The sequence below is a fragment of the Nuphar pumila genome, chromosome 7, assembly GCF_984573655.1.
Source record: "Nuphar pumila chromosome 7, dmNupPumi1.hap1.1, whole genome shotgun sequence".
In the NCBI taxonomy this organism is placed as follows: domain Eukaryota; kingdom Viridiplantae; phylum Streptophyta; class Magnoliopsida; order Nymphaeales; family Nymphaeaceae; genus Nuphar; species Nuphar pumila.
In genome coordinates, this window is record NC_143255.1 from 25,785,363 (window position 1) to 25,810,145 (window position 24,783).

The window sequence follows — 24,783 nt, forward strand, 5'->3', positions numbered from 1 at the left end:
TTGCATTTTCATTGTCTTTCGCACTCTTTAGAGTCTTTTCCTTCATGTGTTTAATGAACTTTATTATACTATTCCTTATATCAATGACATCTTGCTTAAAATAACCTTTTATTAGCAAACAACTTATTATAGTGAACATATCAAACTAGTGAACAACTGACATATAAACACATACATGTGTGAGGGTCGATCTTCAGTTTATGCCAAAGCACTGCATATACTGTATGACAAATATACCATAATCATATATGTAAAATAAAGAAATATCAAGTAAAAAACATGTACGTATACAAAATGAGTTAACAAACAAATGCAAAGTAATTACTAGTTCTCTTGTTGAGAAATATCTTTTATCATTTGCACCATCCAATCTTTGTAACAGTCGAACCCAAATTGCACTAAAAAAAGAACCTGCAACACATGCACGAAAAGGAGATAACAAACATACACAAAAAATAAGTACATTATTGAGTAAGTTATGTTATCGTAGTATTTGTTTGAGGTTTTTATTTTCTAAATATGTGTTTGGCGTGAAATTATACAACATAAAGTCCTTTTTCTTCAAGTTCATTTTCTAAAGAACCCAGTTCTCATTGCCCCAATTAAAAGAAATTAAGAGTCACGACATAAATCTAGTGTAACGTCATTGTGCACGTGAAAATTTATTTGTAAGTATGCAAAGTTGTGTAAAAAATACCTTGTCAGCATAAAAAAATAATATGATAAGTCGTTGCTCCCTAAGCAATTAGTCACCCCCATCTAGCTTCCCTTTAATTGCAACCATTTGATGTGAATATACAAGGTTTACCAATTAGTTTTTATTAATTGGCACTAAAGCAATATAAACATTTCTTTTATAGCTCACAGAGAAATATGGGATAAGATAAAAGGTCTTCGACAAGTTATCTATTTCCTTGTCTACGTTGTGAGTCACTTTCAGTCTTTCTACAAATTTTGTTAGATGCTACGTAGTAAATTCAGTGTGATAACAAAATTACAAGCAAACTAATAATATAACGTAAAAAACTAATACTTATATCATTTGCCAAGAGAGTTTCTTTGTCAAACTCATACTTTTTTAGCTCTGGAATATTCTCTTTTATAGTTTTCCTTTCTCATTAACCTGTTCTTAATAATAAAATAAATTATATATGATTAATATCAAACATACACACATGATTCAGGATATTTGCTTATACCTCATGTACAACTGATTGTTCCTTGCTCTTCGAAATTCAGGGCCCTTTGAATCTCTTTCTTTTGTAAGAACGTGTACGACTATACATCTTGAACTACCTAGATATACAGATAAAGAAGTAATTAATTAAAAAACACTTGATATACACATAAAAAAAGTAATTAATTAAAAGCTATTGGATATATACACAAATAAGCAATTCATTAAACACTGGATATATATAGATATTGTTATTCGTGGTGCCACTCGTTGTGGTCAACCTCATCAGATACATTGTACTTATATGACACAACATCCTTGTATTTTATTTTTTGTCTATTAATATTAGGTTGCTCTGCTTTGTGAATCGCTTTTGGTGGATAGACAATCATAACAGTACGTTGAGCAATATGTGAGACATTATTTGTCATAAGAAAGAATAAATTTTGATTATATGCAGCTCGATATGATTCAACTTTGAATCACTTATCACAGTAATCCTCTAGTAGGTTGCTCTTATACAAAATGTGTGTGATTGCATGTTCGTAAGGAATTCCACTAACCTGTCACTCTTCATAAGAGCACAAATGCCTCTGAAGATCAACATTATAATCGTGAGATTAGTCGCAGGCTTCATACCATTGTCAACAGCAATGCACTACTTGCACATATATTTGTTGTATCTTTTTCTCAGTTTCTCTAGCTTTTCTTTTACCTTCGTCACCATAACACCTGTCATATGCTACCTCACAATCTTTTTTTCTCAAATAGTTTCATCAGCATGAGACCTAGCTTTTCAATAACTAGAATTAGGAGCTTGTCACGTATGGTGAGAATCCATAAATGGAAGCTCTCTGCTATATTAGATGTGAAGCAGTCATATTTTTTTGCTTGAAAGTGACAGTTAACCTAATATTTTTTATCTGTGATAATATAATTGTATGTGTCTGTGCTTTGGTCCTTAACTTTGTCAAGAAAATAATTGCATTGTTGTTTTATGGTTGCTCAAGTTGCACTTTACCAAAGTGCACTGAGTGGTGAACCAAATTTCTTTGAAAAGTTTTTCGTCGAATGCTTCATATAAAATCCAACATGACATATAGGTCATGTGCAGGAGACAACATACTTTAAACCTAGATGTCTATCTAAGATAATTGCTAATATTTTTCTCTCTCTAAACTTATCGAAGTGTATGAATTCGTGCTTTAATACCTCTAAAAACCATGCCCATGAATTTTTGGACTCGTTATCAACAATTGCAAATGTTATTAGAAACATCTTACCACAAGAATCAATACTATGAGCCGACAACAATATACTCACGTATCTTTTTTTAGGAATGTGCTATCTACTATAAGAACTGGAAGGCATCCTTTTATACAACCCATTGATGCTTGGCCAGAATGACAAGAACAATGTACTTAAATCGATCTTTTCGATCAATCTTAATATACCCTAGTGATTCTCGGTTAACATTTATTAGATGATGTAAATAGGCCGAAAGCATCTTGAAGGACTGTTCGAATGAACCATATAATGCAGCCTTAGTGTATTTTCATTTACTCCATGCTTGTTTATAAGTAACCTCCACACCTTCCTTACGATTGATGTCATTCATGATTTCTCTTAGAATTATCTTTAGGTTATCGTGAATGAGTTTGTGAACAATACTTGAAATCTACTTGAAAGATACTTTCTCCACTACAAGGTTATCCAATGATTCACCATATGTATCTTCGCTATCATACCTCTTCACTTGAAAGAAACCTGCTATGAGTATCTTTATGCAATAGATCTTCTAAGGCAATCGACTGTCATATGATCATTCTTCCTTATGCATACGACAATGACTCTGTTATTGTAATTCTTTAAGAAATTTGTTTTATAGTTATTCATGATCATATGATCTTTTAAAAACTCATGGTAGTGTTGAAGATCAGTAAACATTTTGCCCAAAGCAATTTCTTGATCATTTGGGTGTATTGATCACCATTGGAATTTTTCACAATCATTAAGTCTTTCATTATTTTATTGCTCATACAGATCTGATGCCTCTGCTTTAATGATTTTCAATTGCTCTTCATTGTATAATAACCCATTAAACGAGAACCAAAGGGTTCACATTCTTCAATGCCATTGGTGCATCACTTTCATTGCTATCACCTCCCCTCATATGTCCAATGTCATCAATGTCTTCGTCATCTCCTACTTACATGGTATACTCATCATCATCGATATCATCTGATTATGCACTATCAATATGATCAAAGCTATCACTAATTGATTGTTCGATTGCACCAACTGCAACAAAATTTATTTTATATATCTCTTCATTTGCTTTCATGCATGCATCATTCTTGCATTTTCAATATTCAAGATTAACTATCAAAATATTATATTTATTATCACACCTATATATTAACCATAAATCATATCGAAATTATAATTTGTACCTAGCATTGTTGTTTGCCCGAGAAGGTTGCATGTCATTTAAAATATTATGATAAAGATCACTGACACTTTTTTCCCCACATGGTTTCATATCTTTTACAGAGATCGGTTGATCATGTATAACATCAATATTGTCCATTGTTTGAGACAGTTAGATAATCAACAAAGGACTCATATCGATAAATGCACATTATCCATGGGATTCACCTCATTCTATTGATCGACTACTCCTTATTACTTCTAAGTAAACATCAACACTAAATAACATTGATTCTAGATCATCATCCTCAACATTTATACATATTTTTTTGTTGTTTAAGTTTGAAAAATAACTATACGGAAGGCTCAATAAGTCTGCGGCATATTCAGTTTTGCAAGATATCAAAGTCGCAAATGCCTTAAAGGTAATATTTTTAGACACTACTACAGATTTCTAATTAGTGTAATCAGACCTAAGGTATTATACTTTAGCTCTTTTAGACGCCAACATTGACTTACTACAACAATCACGATAGTATACTTTAACCCTTTTAATGCTTGTGCACAGTGAACCCTAGCCCCATTTCACCAACACAAGAACAACAAATATTAACTAAAGAACAAGCAAACAATAATAAATCATCTATAACAATATATATTTCTATAAAAGAACTATAAATATAGTAAACCCTAAGCAGAAGTTGATCACAAGGATGATACCGCAATACCCTCAGAAATATGTTTAGAGATACATAGGTATATATTGTATGGAACTCACCTTTTGAACCTGTAGATAGGGGAAGTCGATCACAAGGATAATACTGCAACATCCTTGAAAATACACATGGGGATATGTAGGTATATATTGTATGAAACTCACTTTTTGAACTTGTAGATAGAGAAGTCGATTACAAGGATGATACCAAAACCTCCTCACAATGCATGAATTGTTATAAGGATTCCAAAGAGAAGTTCTTTGCAGACTAAAACGAGAAAAAGAAACCCTTAAACAAAATGAGTATATATATATATATATATATATGATTCGATAAAATCACAACTATTAAGAAAAATTGCATGTAATAAAAATTTAGCAAATATATAAGTAACATATTTGCGATTTTGTTGGTTTTCTTTAAGTAAAGTTTCACACATAAATTTATGAGATTTTCGAAAGTATATGTGAAACAATAGGATATTTGCGAGAGGTGTTTCACAAATATTTTTATGCAAATTTTTTATTATATTTAAAACAGTCAAATATTTGCGATTTTGGTCTTTTTAGTTTCACTGAAAATTCACAAATAAATTTATGTGATGTTCGCAAGGTCTAAATTCGCATAAAAAATATATGATTATGTGTTTAAAGAGTTGGACCTAGTTAATAGAACATACAATTTTAATGCAAAAAAGCCTCAATTCACAGTTGAGAAGGGTAAAAGGATCCTAACGATGTCGAATATTTATGATTTTGGACATTGAGAGAATATAAGAAATTGTATAGTTTTTAGAGAATCAGATCAAATAACCCGTGATGTACAGTAATTTTCCGTTATATTTTTATCCACTTTCTTTGTAACAATGTTTTTGAAGGTTTCAAAACATTCAAAGTATGGGATTTCTCATCAATGGAAATAACCATGAAAATCTAAAAATAATCCACAACGAGAAGTAAAAATTGAAGACGAACCTCAACAGGGGCTCAGCTTGTCTGGTAGGAACAGCTAGTGCATGTCACCTGAATTGTGTTGGATGTTGCAAGTTCAAATCCCAATGGTATCGTTGTATGACTGGCAGGGGTCTGCCTAACCCCAACTTGCCTTTAAAAAAAAAATTTGAAGACGTTTCCAACAAATCAGTATGCACGGCCTCGACTTTATGCTTTCAAAAGGTTTCCAATAGCACAAGTTGAGCAAAAATCGGGTGATTCAGCTGCTTCACCAACACATGGCATGAGTTCGAAAAAATTTTGATAGTTAGGACACGAGAACATTTTTTTTTTGTTTAAAATTAATCAAAAGTACTTTTTATATTCAAATATTATTAAAAATCATAACAAAATCAATAAATTGTTCTACGTGACATAAAGTGTCCAGTCGTGTCATTAGGGACACGCTGCCAAAATGGCATGTCTCTATGACACAGTGCTTCACAACCCACTTGGAAAAAATGATGCCTTAAGAAAGACAATAATGTGATTTACATTCTAAGGGCGCAACTTTCTCAAGTGGTTGATTTTCACAACTTGCAAATGATGCTCGAAGTCATAATTGCGAAGGTATGGTTCTATATTTCATCCTTGCAATTTTTTTTTTACCTACAAGTTTGTTGACTGATTTAGTGGTATAGCAACTGATTGGCTTTATATCAGGTCGCTTGGAGGCACGTTAGATGTGTTACTTTTAAACCGATAAGATTAGATCTTTAACGTTGTGGGATGCATGCAACATAGCTCTCATAATACAATTGAACTTTCACCTACTTGCAAAGGTGGGTCTACGCCCTTCATTGGGTGAGACCGACCAATTCGACATAGACCACTGACTCAACTGAGTTAGACTTAGACTAGGTCCAAGAGAGATGCCAACAATCAAGAATAAATAGCCTTAGTTGGTTGAAATAGCTGGGTAGAACCAAAGTTCGATTTCAGGACCTTTAGGTGGTATAAATTGCATAAAAACCATTTAAGCCGAGCGTATAAAAACAGGTGTTGAATGCAAACTATTTGGAGTCTATACGTTTCTTTTTTCCAGAACCAGACCTGTGTTTACAATAGTGTCCTAGACTTCAGACCTATGCAATCGGCACGCATCAATTAGCTTCAAGCCCAACTGGGTCTAAGGGGTTTTCAATACACTCGATTCAGTTGCACCAACGAATGTTGTCAGAATTCGTATCGGAATCGGAATCGATTTTCAAATCAATTAACGGAATCGGCCGATTCGAAACAATCTGAGTTGGGCAATTTTTACAGATGACACGTATCATTAATTTTGGATGGTGCTATTGATGACCACGTTAGCCGTTGAACTCCCCCAAGAAAAATAAGAGATGGGAAGAGCAGCAGAGCGCACAGGGGGAGAGGGCTGAAGGGCGTGTATTGTGTGTTGCTGGTGTGGATGGAGCCGGAGGAGAGTCAGAAGAAGGTGGTGTGTGTGACGGGTGCGGGTGGTTACTTGGCCCGGTGGCTCCTCAAGGCCCTTCTCTCTAAGGGATACACCGTCCACGGAACCGTCAGAGAACCAGGTTGGTAGTTGGTATCCCCCTTCTTCCCTTCCCGGGCCTCCCTCTCTTTCTTTTTCTACAGGGAAGAGAGAGAGATACATGATTTTTTAGTTATTTTGATTGCCCATATGTGTTTTTATTGTTTCTCACTCTTCAAGTAAGAGATGTTCTTTAGTTATTCTTGTAAGGTCGCGTGGCCTACTCATGTATAAGTGCAGAAGAGAAATTTGTATTCTCTGAGTTTACAGAGAATTACTGCACAGAGTTTACGAGGGGTTGGAAGGACTAACTGTCCCTGCCGAATTCACACTTTCATCCTCTGTATATATATTGTTTTTCAGGAAACAAATTTGTGAAAAAGGGTTTTTCAGGGAATAAACAGCGATCAGAATAGTTGTTTGTGAAAACCGAAAAAAAATCTTTTACGGTATATATTATATATATACAGAGAGAAAAAAAAAGAGGAAACACTCTTTTGAGAAAAAGGGGAACAATGAGGAAGAAGGCCGGGGGCCCATCTCGCTGTCTCAGGGAAGGGAAGTTTGGCGACAACAACCGACGACAGTCCGGCCTAAATCGTCCAATATTACCCTCCTCTTCGTGAAACAAAACAAAAGGAAACATACCAGGCAAGAAATTGCCTTTAGGAGAAGAAGGGAAAAGAGAAACAGAGGGTTTTTTCAGTTCTCTGTTCTTGCTCACCTCACCTGCCATCCGTGGTCGCTACTGGTGACGTCGGTGGTAGTTGTTGGTGATGTCGGGGTGGCCGGTTTCACACATCTAGTCTTGCTTTATACATTGCCGTTGCACTATAACGTATGTGTTATCTAATATATATATATATATATATATATATATATATATATATATATATATATATATATATATATATATATATATATATATATATATAACCTCACAAGGTACGCTGCTCTTTTTAAAAAACTCGTGCATGTCTACCAAAACTTTAAAGAAAATGGATTTCATGCGAGAATCCAGTTTTCAATTATGCATGGCTTTGAAAAGCACATTCAAACACTTGAAGGATGCCTAATTGCTACTAAGTTTTTCCCAAACCGGCACAATAGAAAGAAATGTTTACAAACTTTTGTAGGATATCCGATATGACTCGGATATCCTCAATTGGGAGCATGGGAAGGTGAAAATTGCTAAGGTTGGGGTTTCTTTTGAGAAACCCATACCTCTTTTATCGTAAGCAGTATCACGAGAAATGCGCAACATGTTGATATTACGATAATTGGATGAAAGATTCGTGGTGATCTCATAACGTGCAAATTGCACAATGATATAAAAGTGATAATCACACAAATGGTAATAATCGCCTTCATATGCAAGATGCTCGAATTGGTTCAATGAACCAGAGCATGTAGAATGGGTCGTTAGTTAAAATAGAACCTGACACACTCATTCGCCTTATTGGTTCTATCAAAGGAGAGGATGAGATGGTACAAAAACTCCGATGAAAAGGTTGTTAACAACTACGCTCCTCGAGTAGTAATTGACTCGGTGTCCCTAGTCATCGAAGTTAGGGGACGAGATTATCAAATATTATCCTAGGTGATAGACCCCATGGACTTCTGCAGAAGTTGGATGCATGCTTTGCCACGAATACCTTTGGGGAATCCTCTCTCGGTCATCGACCGTCCCCTTAGGAGCAGATTCAACTAGTTACTTGAGGTATCAAAATACAAAGAATAATAAACCCCCGAGCAAATTTCAGTTGTTTATACGTTTCTCTTGTGCGTACCCTTAGGACAGCTAATATTGAAACAAAGTTATATTGTTCATTTTACTTATGTTAATTTGCATATCATGTATGAAATAAAGCATATGTTAGTTTTGTTCTAAATTGTTATACTTATGCACCTACTAGTTTTTTATAAATCTGACCCATCTCATGGGTACATGTGATGATTAGGTCTGAGCGACAGGCGATGACGCGATTGTAAGATGGCATTAAGATCCCACTATTTCTTATAGCATTCCGCATCCTGGATATACCCCTTTAGTTTAAATTTTGTATAAGGGTTTCCTCGAGAAATTCTAATTTGTATAAACTTGAAATTATCTTTTAATGCATATGGTTTTAAATGTTGTTACGAAGATGTAAATCTATTGTGAAACGGAAGGTTCGCATTAATGCACTCAAGGTTTGCTGACTTGTTATTTCAAAAATAATTTTTCGCTGATCCGCTAAATCAAATGCTCTGAAAAATAAGGATTTTCAGTCTCCTTCAAGTTCTTTTAAAATTTTACAAGTTTGAAATTTTGGGGCGCTACACTCACGGTTTTCCAAAACCGCCATCAAGGATTCTCACATTGTGAAAGTTATCTCTTTTATCTTTTTATCAAAAGGAAATCAACATGCAAAGCATAACACAAGACCTTGGCCCGTTACACAATTTAACAGTGCAATTAATTTAGAAAGTCAACAATTTCAGGGTGAATTTTGCAATGCATATAAACAACTTTTAGAGCAACACATGCTCATGACACATACGGCCTATAGTGGTTCACTTTTGATCGCTGATACATCTTATGCAAAAACCACAGTGAACATGTAACCACACAATCATTCAGCATGTCCACAAATGTGCATTCATACAAACACAATAGGAATGTACATGTAAAACAAATTACATATGCAAACATGCACATGATCATATAATTACAGAATTTACGTGTTCATATCATGCATATTTATGCCAACATAATATTAAATTTCATAAGCATATGTAAACAATCACATTCTTGCCAAATTTGGGCATGCTCAGGATACAAAACCGGACTACCGATCCCGAAGCTATGTTGCCCCACACATGGAACACCATTAAGACTATTGGCAATCAGTTGGGCTTAAACAAAACAATCACGACCCAGTTGATGACCATATGCAGTCTCAGTTATTTTCTGCACATAACAGTGATCTATGTGATAACTCTTTACAACATTAAAACATGTATTTTTGGTAACATTTTGTAACACATGAACAGTCACGTAGAAGCATGCATAATCAGTCACATAACATGTATTTTAGTAACATTTCATAAAGCATGACAATCCTGTAAAAGCATGTATACTTTGCAATGAAAATAGCGGAAGCACCAATAATCCAAAGATCTTTTTAAAAGAGTCAAACAAAAAGCCAAAAACACAAGCACGTAAAGTGCACAAATAACCCACTAAGGGGTGAAGTGCCTAAAAGGCAAAAAGTATTATTGAAGAGAGAGACAAAGTGGGCTAAAAAGCCTTACAACACAAGAGGGAGAGCCCTCTTTTTATAGAGGAAAAAAGTAGGAGAGAGAGGGACCACTTGGGGCTCTCTTCTAGTCGTTGGGAGCCCCAATGGGCATATTAATAATCGTTGGGGCCATAACGACTAGATGGTGGGGCCCCTAGTGGTCCAAATTACAAGGTTTAAAAATAAAAAGAAAAAGAAAAAAGATAAAAAATAAATAAATAAATAAACCTAAAAATAAAAAGTACAAAAATAATTACAAAAATACCCCTATTAGGTATTTGAATGTACAATAAGAAAATAAAGAGTATATATATATACACATTTTAACATGCCTCCTCAAACTTTATGGGGATAAGACCGAAAGTTTGCCAAGAAGAAACATAAAACGCGGAGTTGGAAGCGCTTTGGTGAACAAGTCAGCCAACTGATATTCTGAAGTAACATATGGTAGTGTGATGGTTTCTCTGAGAAATTCGTCTTGAACATAGTGGCAATCCATTTCAATATGCTTGATACGCTCGTGGAATGTGTGATTGCTTGTGATGTAAATCGCGCTCTTGTTATCACAACACATCTTGGTGGAAGAAGAAATGAGGATGCTCATGTCACAGAGGAGACTTCTAAGCCACACAATTTCCATAATTGTCATCGCCATGGCCCGATATTTAGCTCCAGTGGATGATAGAGAAACTTTTTGTTGCTTCTTATATCTTCACGAAATGAGGGATTCACCTAAAAAAATGCAAAAACCAGTAGTTGAGATTTGATCATTTGGATTTTTCCCCCAATCAGCATCAGTATAAGCAGTTAATTCAAGAGATAAAGAAGAGGATAAGAAAAGCCCTTTGGAGATTGTGTTCTTGATATATCGCAGAATTCGCATCACGACCGCCTTATGAACTATAGTAGGAGTATGCTGAAATTGACTTGCAGCATGAACCACAATATCCGGACGGGTGATGGATAAGTAAGTAAGGGATCCAATCAATTGCCGATAGGGGGTAGGATCTTCAAGACGAACACCATCCTCAAGTCCTAACTTTGCATTTATAACTTTAGGAGTTTCAACTTTCTTTTCATCTGAAACTCCTGATTTGGTACAGATGTTTGCTGCTAATTTCATTTAAGGTAGAATGTATCCTCGAGGAGAATACGCCACTTCAATACCTAAAAAATATCTCAAAAACCCCAAGTCAGATGTATCAAAAGTTATCTTTAACTTAACATCATTTACTCCATTTTTGTCACTTTCAGTGATGATCATATCATCAACATATAGAAGTAGAATAACAATGGAGTCATTTGTTTTCTTAACAAAAAGAGAGTGTCAGTATAAAAAGAAATAAAACCCAAATTGATTAATACATTACTAAGCTTGTCATACCAAGCTTTGGGAGCTTGCTTAAGGCCATATAATGCCTTTTTTAATTTCAAAATTTTACCATTTAAATTCATGCTAGGAGGTAGTTCCATGTAAACTTCTTCACCCAGATCTTCATTTAAAAAGCATTCTTGACATCAAGTTGAAAAAATGGGCCATTTTTCAATAGAGGCTATTGCAATAAGGGCCCGAACACTAGTCATTCGAGCAACATGGGTAAAAGTCTCATCATAATCCACCCCATATTCTTTGGCATATCCTTTGGCTACTAATCGAGCCTTAAATCTTTCTAGAGAACCATCACTTTTAGTTTTTACTTTGAAAACCCATCTACATCGAATGGGTTTCTTGCCATTAGGGGGATTAATGATTTCACAAGTTTGTGCTTTATTAAGTGCATTAAGTTTAACTTCTATTGCTTCATTCCAATGGGCATATTGTTTGACATCATTATAATGGGATGGTTCATGGAAAGAATGAAGAGCTAACAAACAAGCTCAAAAATTTGGAGAAAAGGAATCATAAGATACAAATCTATTAGGTATTTTAGAAATACGACTTGATCTCCTTTTAGTGGATTCTTCTAATGATTCATTTTGAGAGAATTTTTCAAGAGCACAAGGAAGATTATTTTCATTTTTTCTAGTATAAACTTGTGTATGACTTGTTATATTTTCATTTAGGTTTTCATGTAGATCATGTTGCTCATCATTTTGAGGTTCAATATGATCCTCAATGGCAGCTACAGGAGGTTCAAGAGTTTCAACATGATTGTCTATGTATTTTTTTTGAGGTAACAAGTCAAACAAAGAAGAATAATCAACATTTTCATTTAGGTTATGCGAAAAACCATTTTCTTCTTCTACAAAAGTGACATCTTTTGAGATATAAAGTTTGTTATTTAATAGGTCAAAATAGTGGTAACATTTTTGTTTTTTGCCATATCCTAAGAAAATACATTCAATTGCCCTTGAAGAAAGTTTATCGTTTTTGTGAGTTAGAACAAAACACTTACATCAAAAAACTCTTAGTCTTTTATAGTCGGGAGACATATTGTAAAGTTTTTCAAATAGAGAAGGATTTTTCAAAGAAGACGAGGGTGTTCTATTAATTAAATATGTTGAAGTCATAACAACTTCGGCCCAAAAGGATTTTGGAATTTTTTTTAAACTAATAGAGTTCTTGTTGTCTCTATTATGTATCTATGCTTTCTTTCCGCAAGACCATTTTGTTGCGGAGTGTTTGAACAAGAACGTTGATGAAAAATTCTATTTTCTTTCAAATATCTTTGAAAATCATTGGACATGTATTCTCCTCCCTAGTCAGATCTAAGAATGGACAAGTTTCCTAAAAAGTGATTTTTAACCATTGCATGAAATTCTTTAAAAAAAGAGAAAACCTCAGATTTATGGTTTAAGAAATAAATCGAGTAAAATCGTCAACAAAGACAACGTAATATGAGAAACCTCCTTTAGATACAACATGAGAGGGACCCCATACATCAGAATGAACAAGTTCGAATGGCCGTGTGGGAACATAATTTCTTTGAGAAAATGGAATAGCTTTAGATTTTCCAAAAATGCAATCTTTACAAGTCATGTGTTTGTCTTTACAAGTATTGTCCAAAAAAGGAAAAAGAGACATCTTTAAAAAGTTCGGATGACCAAGTCTCTTATGCCAAACTTTAATACTTTTGACATTTACAAAATTATAAAATGACTTGGATGGAAGAGTAAAAAAAATCCATAAAATAAAGATCACCCCTCCTATGGCCTTGCCCAATCAACTTTCCTGACTGGAGATCCTGCATGGTGCAATCTTTATGTGACAATGAGACTTGACAACCATGATCGGTAATTTGAGAGACCGAAAAAAGATTTAAGTTAGCTTTTGGAACAACTCTTTTGAGAAGATTTTAAGTTAAGTGTTCTAATACTTTCAATTTTTAAAGATGTTTCATCGGTCGTTGAAACATACGAAGATATAGGGTCGGAGAAAACATTCGAAAGAGAAATTTTATGAGATGTCATATGAAAAGAAGCACCAGAGTCTAGTATCCACATACCTGGAGGTGATGATAAATAGGCTATGATGGCTCCAGAAGTTGATGTTGAAGAAGTCTTGAGAAGATGTTGGAGGACTTCAGAAATTTGCCAAAGAGTTTCTTTGATATCTCCTCCATTGAAAATTTCTTCTTCCTTCTTTGGAGTGTTTTCTCCAACCGCAGTCACCTTTCCTTTAAGCTTTGGACAAACCGGCTTAATATGTCCTGGTTCATTACAATAACGATAAATCACTCCCTTTCTATACCCATTATTTTTTGAAAAATGGGGCGGTCTATATGCTTTTACATTGGTTCCCGGCCTAGTAACGGCCAAAATTTCATCATTCTTAAGGCTTATGCCAAGACGAGTTTTCTCTTGCATACTTCGGCAAGATCATCTTCAATAGGTAAGGCTTTACTTCCATGAAGAAGAGATGCCCCGACTTGTTCAAATTCGGATCTAAGCCCATGAAGAAAATAAATGAAATGCTCTTTTTCAATTTTTTCTCTTCTAAGCTTATGGAGCTACCCATTTGGGCTCAAGAAGAGCGGGTTCATCCCAAAGAGGGGTTAAAACACTAAAATAATCACAGACACTCATGTCCGCTTGTCTAGTAGATCTAATATTTTCTTGCAAAAAAAATTGTCTAGCTAAATCTTTTTTTGTATACATACCCTTAAGGAAGAACCATGCTTCTTTGGCTCTCCTAAATTTAGCAATGTTGGCACAATTTTTAATATCAACATTGTTCATGAACCATGCCAAAATTTTGGCATGGTTACTTTCCCAATCTTCTACCTTGGATGGGTGCTCATTAATGGCTTTGATAGAAAATGAAGAGCCCCAAAGATCTTTCAAGAATATTGAAAATTCAATGGCTCTGATACCATGTAATGAAAATAGCGGAAGCACCAATAATCCAAAGATCTCTTTTAAAGAGTCAAACAAAAAACCAAGAACATAAGCACCTAAAGTGCACAAATAACCCACTAAGGGGTGAAGTGCCTAAAAGGCAAAAAGTATTATTGAAGAGAAAGACAAAGTGGGCTGAAAAGCTTACAACACAAGAGGGAGAGCCCTCTTTTTGTAGAGGAAAAAAGTAGGAGAGAGAGGGACCACTTGGGGCTCCCTTCTAGTCGTTGGGAGCCCCAACGACTAGATGGTGGGGCCCCTAGTGGTCCAAATTACAAGGTTTAAAAATAAAAAAGGAAAAAAGATAAAAAGAAAAATAAAAAATAAAAAAAAACTAAAAATAAAAAAGTCTAGAATAATTACAAAAATACCCCTATCGGGTATTTGAATATACAATAAGAAAATAAAGAGTATATATGTATATATATACATATATGTATATATATATATATACTTATATATACGCATGTATATATATAAGTATATGTATATATATTTATATATACACATTTTAACATACTTAGTCACATAACATGTATTTTAGTAACATTCTATAAAGCATAACAGTCCTGTAAAAGTGTGCAGAACAATCACATAAATATGTATGTTATCGACACTCTATAAAGCATGAACTAGTCGTATATAATATGCTTCTGGTAACACTTTATAAGCATAAGCAATCATTTTTAACATACTTTTTCGGTGACACTATAAACATGAACAATTATATGCAATATGTGTTTCAGTGACACTTGATAAACATGAACAGTTATATGAATATGCATTTCAACGACACTTAATAAACATGAACAGTTATATGCAATATGCATTTCAGTTACACTTAATAAACATGAACAGTTATATACAATATGCATTTCAGTTACCCCTAATGAAGCATAACAGTCACGTATAAACAATCCTATGAACAGTTATGTAAACAGCCCGAAAACCAGTCACATAACAGTCCGATGAATGGTCATATAACGGTCCAATAAACAGTTATATGACAGTTCGGAAAACAGTCACATAACAGTCCAATAAACAGTCATATAACATAATGTATTTCGTTATATATATATATATATATATTTTGAGAAGTTGCCCAGCTGACAACAGTTGGCTGGGCTAAAGATGAGACACCGGGTCGAGACTGCATAGTCATTACACATGAGCAGGCCTAGCTAATTAGAATCAGTGCATGATAACATCAAAAACTGCATGTATAAAAATTCTGATCATGCTTATTTTAATTAAAATCAGTGAAATATAAAGCATCAAACACAACATGTGCATTAAATCTACGCATGCCTACTTGATTAGATTCGAAGCATGATGAATATCAAAACTGCATATACATCTTAGAAATGAAAATCAGAATCTCATATATATATATATATATAGTACCCTGCCCATAGACATAGCTTGGGTCAAATCTGGCCCCAACCATAGCTGCGATCTGGGCACATATATATGTATTCACATGTGTATGTGTATGCACATGAGCAGTCCATTTATAAAAAAAAAGAATTACAGCCATGAGTATGGGAAGTGGACTGTTTAAAGCAAAATTTGAAAGCAGTTTTAAAACCAGCAGATCTGGATCAGATATGCGCATACCTCTATGTCGGCAGATCTGTCCATGTATGTATCCGGACAGATGTCCATCGGTACTGCCGGATAGATCTGTCCAGATCTGTCTACATGTACTGTTGGACAGGTCTGTCCAGACTTGTCCACCTGTACATATGGCAGATCCGAACTTTAAGAACATGTATATTGTATTCTTTGTCCTCTTTCGATGCATGTGAAAAGCATAGGAGAAGCGTGGGGGAATCGAGGTTCTCATCAAGGTTCATAAGCAAGGAGTCATGCTTCTGGAGCGTGTTTCCAGGAAGCAAGGTCCCCACCTATCTAAGAAGCTTCTAGTAACTCTGGGTTAAACTGTTCGTGTAATACTCGTGAGTTTAAAAAAAAATATTTTGGATCCAATCGGGTTCGGGTTCTTACCCCCCCCCCCTCGCGTGTTCTATTTAAACCCCCCTCAGGGGGTTTTCCTTTTTAAAACATTGAGACCCCCGACGGGATCCCCTCTCTGCGTAAGGCGCAACCCGAAACCCCACAACTCTCCTATGCTCACCTAAGCCTCCCTCCCGACCCTCACCAGAGAACCCCGAACCCTGACCCTCCCTGCACCTCACCGGAGCATCACCGAAGGCATTGGTCTCTCTCTTCCCCTCATCTATCTCCCTCTTGCCTCTTTTCCCCCCGTCTCCTCCCTCTCGCTGGAGCACATAGGTCTCCCCCCCTCATGTACGCTACCTCCCATTCTCTCTCTCTCTCTCATTTTTGTTGCTGGCAGGAGGGCCTGCCCCTCTCTATCCCTTTTCTATTGTTGGCCTTCCTGCCCCCCTTTCCTCCCCCGTTTCTTCCTTTCTCTCACATTCCGGTTGCCTGTAGAAGGGCGCCGCCCTCCTACCCATCTTTCTCTCAGTGGTGGCAGCACCGCCTGGTGTTGCCGCCCTGCCTGAAGCACGCCTATGCTCTGCATTCGTTAGCTTGGGGTAACATCATAGGATTTTGATCCTATTGTGTTGGCCTTCAGGATCAGAGTAGGGGTTGGGTCGACCAGTCCACCTCTGGGTATGCACTGATTGTCTCGTCCCTTCTACCGACAATGCGTTCCTGGCCTTAACTAGCCGGGTCGTGCCTCTGGTACTGTTACTTTGAAGAAATTAGTGTGCTCAAAGCAAGTCTGCGCTACGCCCCTCTTCCTCGGATTCCCTGAAGGTAGCAGCAGCTGAACGACTGCTACTCCCTTTCTTTTCGCTCCCCTCTCAGCTGAGCTGAGCCCCTGTTAGCCCCACCTTCCTGTCGCAAGATTGGGACCAGGACGGGCTTGGCCTGTAATATCATGTATTTTTACACTAAGTTAAATTTTGGATTTTTGAAAATTTGGCTAAGTGTTATAGAAACATTGGTAAGATACTCGATATTAGGTGGTGTCAATTGAATCTGGGTTCGGCCCAGGTCTCATTGACAAGACCTAAACGAGCCAAACATGATATGATAAAAACTTCTATTTTTGACCTTTAAAATCAAGCAAAATTCGAGTTAAATTCAAGCAAAATTCAAAGAAAAATTCAAATTATGTATCATTAGATGCACCTCAAAATTTTGAATTCAATGATATTTTATTTTTCTGAATTCGGGCTACGGCTGGGCCGAAAATCATTTTTTTTTTCAAAAAAGGCCCGCCACAATGAGACCAGGTCTTGATTGCATCGGACTGGATCTGATCCGTATGGTCCAAGTTAATATGGATCTGGACTCAGTCCAAGACCTATATTAATTAGGATCTAGTTCAGTTTAAGATCCATATGGATATTGGGTCTGGATGTAGATCTTGGATCTTGATCCAGATCCAATATTAAGGTCCAACAAAATTAAAACTTTAAATTCAATATACAAGTTTAATTTAAGGAAATTTGAAGTTAAAAAGACTCCTAGAGGGGTAAGACACCCTCTGAAACTTTCTGGACATTTATTAATTATTAAATAATTAATTATTAAAAATTAATTAATTTCGAAATTCATTTGGATATGGTAGTTACCAAAAAAGTAGGATCTCTAGAAGAGCGCAATTGGTTGAGTAAAAAAAAGGGTAAGTAATTAAAAGAGGTAGGAAGTAGAAACGTCAACAAAATTTTTGAAAAGAATAGGAAAGAGGTTAGAGATATAATCCCATGTGAGGGAGGATTCTATCTCCCAACCCAAATGGGGAACCCTAGAGGGGCGTCACCCTCTAGAGGATTCCCTCTACAAAAACCTCAAATAAAAATATAGGAAAGAAAAAAAGAGGAAGGAGAAAGAGAGAGAGAGAAAGGAAATCGTGGGAGAGGAGAAAGGAAAAAAAAGAGAAGAAGAAGAAGGAAAGGACCTTCTTCCTCTCCGATCATCCGACGCATCTCCGGTTTTTCTTTTCCGTCTCTCAACAAAGGTACAGATTCTTTTAATGATTTGAATGGGAGAAACGACTTAAGTCGAACTCATGTGATGTTTTGGTGGAAAAGAAAGAGAGAAACCTGATTTTTTTATGAGTATATATTTATATACTTGTAGAAATTCATGGCTTCGAATATATATATATATATATATATATATAATGGCTTAACATATGTATATATATATATAGAGAGAGAGGTGCCGATTTGCACACATGATGGTTGATTTTTCCTATGCACTGTATATGTAGAAGTTTGGGTTTTCATATACCGATTTGATATGTGTGACAATATTTTTTTTCCTCCATGTGCTTTCTCTAAATTCATAGTCATCATTTTTAGATTTTGTTAAGAAAATGTACCGTGGTGTATGTTGTTTGCTGATGATATTGTTTTGATTGATGAGTCTAGAGCTGGGGTTAATGCTAAGTTAGAATTATGGAGACAGACATTGGAAGCTAGAGGTTTTAAGTTGAGTAAGAGTAAGACTGAATATATGAAATGTCGGTTTAGTAAGCAACGAAGTAGTGATGGGAGTGTAGTGAAGCTTGGTGAGCAAGATATACCGGTGAATGATTATTTCAAATATTTGGGATCCATCATTCAAAAGTATGGAGAAATTGATGGAGATGTAAATCATAGGATAAAGGTTGGGTGGATGAAATGGAAAAGTGCTACTGGAGTGCTGTGCGATCGTAGAATGCCATTGCGGTTGAAGGGAAAGTTTTATAGGACGACTATTAGACCCGCTTTACTATATGGTACGGAATGTTGGGCTGCCAAGAGACATCATATTCAAAAAATGAGTGTAGCTGAGATGCGGATGCTTAGATGGATGTGTGGAAATACAATAAAAGATAAGATTCGGAACGAAGAGATACGTAAGAAGGTAGGTGTTGCACCCATTGAAAATAAGATGCGAGAGAATCGTTTACGGTGGTTTGGACATATTCGGCGAAGGCCTAATGATGCTCCAGTTAGAAGGTTGGAGAAATGGGAAAATATATTAGTTAAAAGAGGTCGGGGTAGGCCTAGGAAGACTTGGATGGAGATGATAGGAAAGGATATGAATGCTTTGAACCTCACCGAGGACATGGCGTTGGATAGAAATGATTGGAGGAAAAGGATTCATGTGGAAGACCCAAAATGAATTTCTTTTTTGGTTCATATCGCTGACCCCAATTGTTTTGGGATGAAGGCGTAGTTGTTGTTTTTTTTTTGTTAAAAATTTAATTCTTACACTACAAAATCATGAAATTTAATATTGTGTTTCATTTTGATTCCCATTTAATTCTTATATATATATATATATTATTCCTCCATTCCCTCTTCTTATACATTTTAAAATGCATCGCCTCTTGCTTCCGCTTCCCGTATTGTTTCCCGCTTCCGTTTCCTAACCAAGCTGGTACAATAAAATAAATGATATTGAGCTGAGATTTTAGTCTCTCACAAGTTCAACTTGTCACTTGATCCTATTAGTAGGATATATAACATAAGTTCTATTCTAATAATTTTGCATGTAGGGAAGATTTTGTTTATTTGAGTTTGTTATTGGATCAGATTTAGTTGTTCAATATTCATATAAATCCCATTTCTGTGAGAGTTTTGTAACCGTTTTTTAATTGTATGATCTGCCTAAAACATAAGGTGTTAAGGCATCATTTGCCTTACATAAGACCTATCTTTTATATGAATTCTTTCTTATAAAGTACACCAGCTCTTGCAGATGACAAAAAAAATGAACAGTTGAAAAACTTGGACAACTCCTCTGGGAGACTGAAGCTCTTCAAGGCAGACCTACTAGACTACAATGAATTGTATTCTGCTATTGTTGGATGTGATGGAGTATTCCATGTTGCTAGTCCAGTTCCATCAGGTGTCGTGCCTGACCCCGAGGTGAGGATCTTCAAGATCTAGTTTGTATATTATATGTTACAATCTAGACTACTATGTGCTGACAGGTTCATGTTTGCATTCATCTCATCTCATAGCAAGTTTCTTTGGGTTAACAAGTGTTGGTTGCATATATGGAGTGAAATTCTTTCTGATTAAAATAGATTGTGATTGCCATGTCAAAAGTCTGAAGTGGGGAAAAGTCACTTTTTCTGTCCATAGTCACAGCTCTTGTTCTCGGGATATTTTCAAAAATTGAGTTTTTCCCGAAAAAATCTCAGAATATATATATATATATATATATATATATATATATATATATATATATATATATATAAAGAGAATGGGGATTATGCTGCCCCTTTTTCGTTTGGTTGGGACCCTCCAAAATTACTTTTAGGTGTTATATGCTAGATCTGAACCGTTAAATTTGTTTAGCAGTGCTTAGTTATTGAGAAGCAAACTTTGTTTTGATTTGATTTGATGTAAAAATGTGAATATTTTATCATCAAATTTTAGTACAATATCAACTATTGATTTTTTTTGCCTCTTTAAAACACATTTGAGCATAAAGATGCTTAATCAAAAACATGTTTTCTATTGAATAAACAATGATAAACACATATACAATTCAGATCTAGCATAAAACACTTAAAACTATGATTTTGAGGATCCTAAAGTGACCTAACGAATAAAAAGGGGGGCAGCACAATTCCCATTCATATATATATATATATATATATATATATATTGTAATGCCCCCAAAATCCTGGCTTGTAACTTTTTAGGAAAATTTTTGAAAGTTTTGCAATAATTCCTTTTTAAGAGTTTAAACTAGCATTTTAGCGAAAAATGGTGTTTGAAATAACAAGTCAACGGACCTTGGGCGCATTACAGGCGAACAATTCTTTATACAATGGATTTGTATCTCCGTATTATAATTGAAACTATATAGATTCAAAACGAGGTTTTTAATAATTTAGAGTTTATACAAAAGAGGAATTTCCAAAGAAAATCCTTATGCAAAATTACAAAACGTCCTCAGGAGCGGAACGTCAGGGAAAGAGTGGGATCTTGATATTATCACATCATCGCGTCATCGTTTGCCATGTCGACCTAATCATCACATGTACCCCATGAAATGGGTCAGACGGATAAAAATCTAGTAGGTGCATAGATATCAAAATTCAGAGCAAAACTAACATATACATTGTTACTTTCGTGATGTGCAATTCATAATAAGTAAAATGAGCATGATAACCTTGTTTCGATATTAACTGTCCTGAGGGTACACACAGGAGGAACGTAAAAACAACTGAAACTGTCCGAGGGTTTGTTATTCTATGTATTTTGATACCCTGGACAACTAGCTGAGTTTGTTTCTAATGGTACGGCTAGTGACCGAGATAGAATTTCCCAGAGGCATTCGTGACAAGGGATGCATCAAAAGTTCATGGGATCTACCACCTAGGATAATTTTTTGTAGTCTTGTCCCTTAACTCCGATGACCGGGGACATAGAGTCAATTGCTACTCGAGGTGCGTAGTTGTTAATGACCTGTCTATCAGAGTTTTTGTACCATCACATCTTCTCTCTTGACGGAACCAAAGAGACGAATGGGTATGTCAGGTTCTATTTTAACTGACGACCCATTTTACATGCTCTAGCCTTTCAAACCAATTCGAGCATCTTGCTTGTGAAGGCGATTATCACCATTTATGTGATTTTCTTTTCACCATTGTGCATTTGCACGTTACAAGGTTGCTATAAACCTCTTATCCAATCATCGTAGTACTAACTGTTAAAATGTATCTCCAAAAACCTTGTTGTAAGTATAAATATATATACTTATATACTTAGAGATACATATACATATAATATATTATATGTATATGTATCTCTACATATATAAATATATATATTTATACATATTTTATTTTCTTACCCAAAAAGGGTATTCTTGTAATTTCCTATCTTGCACATATTCCATTTGGGAATATGTTGTAATTTATTTTTGTATTTTGTATTTCTTTTATTTATTTATTTTTTTTCATAAAAGTGCATTGGGGGTCCCCCAATAGAGTCGTTGGGGGACCCCCAACGGTCACAAATGTGACCGTTGGGGGCTCCCCAACGACTCCTTTGGGAGCCCCCCCTTTGCACCTCTTTGCTTTTGTATAAATAGGGGTGTTCCCCCTTGTAATTCTTGAAGCTTGAGAGTCTCAAGCATTTGCTCCTTTTTTATGAAATACATGCATTATTGCATGTTTGCTACTTTTACGCTTTTTGCGTATTTTGTTCAAGTGTTGTGAGAGTGTCTTCGTGCAATTCTTTTATAAAGTATTTATGCTTGTATGCGTATTGTCTCTTTATAGACATTTTCACATGGTATCAGAGCTTGGTTGGTGATAGAGGATTGTGGGATTCTCTTCTTTTCAAGTGCCTCGAAAAGCGTGCCTTCGGATCTTTGGAGGTTGAAGTGGTGGATATTGCTTCTCAAATATTTTAGAAGAATCTTGCGCAAGCTAGCATTTGAAATATTGTGTTGGTATGCCATTTCTCCCTTTCTCTTTACTTCATAATGGGCGAAAAAGAGTCTCATTTTACTCTTGGCTTCAAATTAAATGGGTCCAACTATCATGTTTGGGCCAAAAACATGAAGGCTCACATAAAAGGGAAGGGGCTATGGGGTTATGTGCAAGGCACAATTCCCGAACCGGAACCCAAAATAACTGTGGTAAACGGAAGTGAAATCAAGATTCTTGAAGGAGAAGAAAGGGTTAAAGCTCTTGAAGAGTATTCTAAGAAGCACGATGAATGAGAAATGAAGAATTTCAAGATTCTTTCTTGGTTCTTTTCATCCGTTGAAACTAAGATTAATCCCAACATTATTAAGTTCAAAAAGGCATTGGAAGTTTGGCATTATCTTGAGAAAATGTATACATCGAGGGATCTATCTCATAAGTATTATCTTCAAAAGAAGACTCTCTCTCTTACTCAAGGTGAAATGACTATTAGGGAATATTTTGCCGATCTTTCCTCCATTTGGGATGAGCTTGCCATGCTTGAACCAAAATGGAGTGGAGAGGCAATTGAACTCCGTCACAAGCAACTTGAAGAAGATTGGTTCTTTATTTTTTTGAATGGGCTAAGGCCCGAATTTGAGCAAATAAGGTCTTCTCTTCTATCCTCATTTGCTCCTCCCTCTCTTGAAGATGTACTCACCAAATTAAGTGGTGAGGAGACTCGTATGAGTTTATGTAAACAAGGATCAAGTGTTCTTGTGGTTCCTTGTAATCATGAAGAAAACAATGAGGTCAATGCCGTATCAAGACCCGGGAACAATGTAAAAACCTATCGTCCCCCTCATTTTAAACCACAAAATCAAGGTGAAAATGGTGGGCAAAGAGGAAAAAGGGACTATAGCAAAATTATTTGTCATTTTTGTAAAGAACCCGGACATATGAAACCCATATGTCCCAAATGGAAAAAGCTTTTCGCAATGGCTACCACCGGTGTACCACAAAAGGAGGAGGCATCATCAAGTGGGTCACTCTCTATAAATCAAATAGTGAAAGCCCTTCAACCTCTCCTCAAGGGAGCTACCTCCGGTGCCGCCGTGTCTACTTTTCCAAGTAAAGTCTCTTGGCTTTTGGACTCCGGTGCATCTTTTCATATGTCCCCGAACATGTTTTCACTTTCCGATTACTCAAAAAATGTTTCTCCCTCTTTTGTTTCCACTGCGGATGAAACCTCTCTTGAAATTAAAGGAATAGGTAATTTTAAAATTCAAGATTTTTTTATTCAAAAAATTAGATTTATACCTAAACTAAACTTAAACCTTCTCTCCGTTTCTCAACTCTCGGACCATGGTTGCGATATTAAATTCTCTTGTGATAAATGTTTAATACAGGATCGCCGGTCCGGGAAATTGATTGGGGAAGGCTTTAGAAAAGGAGACTTATACTGTATGGAATCTCTTCTGTAATGTGGCCCAAAATAAAGATATAAATGTGTGGCACAAAAGACTTGGTCATCCTAATATCACCAAATTGTCTTATTTACATTTTGCAAAAGACCTATGTAAAAGTTCATTTTCTTGTAATGATTGTATTCTCGGAAAAATGCAAAGTTTACCTTTTGAGCAAAGAACTATGTTCTCTTCTAAAACTTTCGAAATTGTTCATTCGGATATTTGGGGACCCGCACCTGTTGCTTCAAAAGGAGGCTTTTCTTATTGTCATTTTTGTGGATGATTTTTCCAGATATTCGTGGATCTATTTTCTTAAGTTCAAACATGAATTTTTTTCGTGTTTTAAAACCTTCCATTCAATGATCAAGAATCACTTCAACAGTAATATAAAGATATTTAGAAGTGATTCTGGAGGGGAATATCTCTCTAATCAATTTAAAGTATATCTTGAGGATCATGAAATTGTCCACCAAAGGTCTTG

The 24,783-nt window shown here is 35.6% G+C and overlaps 1 protein-coding gene across 2 annotated transcripts in view; it reads left to right on the top strand.

The window, feature by feature from the left end:
* Nucleotides 1-6,665: 6,665 nt before the first annotated feature.
* Nucleotides 6,666-24,783, top strand: part of LOC149831595 (cinnamoyl-CoA reductase 1-like) — a 75,463-nt gene continuing 57,345 nt past the window's right edge. The window contains exons 1-2 of one of the 2 annotated variants that reach the window (XM_090014013.1): nucleotides 6,666-6,853; nucleotides 20,154-20,332. In XM_090014013.1, coding sequence (XP_089870139.1) covers nucleotides 6,727-6,853; nucleotides 20,154-20,332 — 306 coding nt within the window. In that variant the 5' untranslated portion in view covers nucleotides 6,666-6,726. The remainder of the gene's footprint in view (nucleotides 6,854-20,153; nucleotides 20,333-24,783) is intronic. The other variant, XM_090014014.1, reaches the window with a different exon arrangement.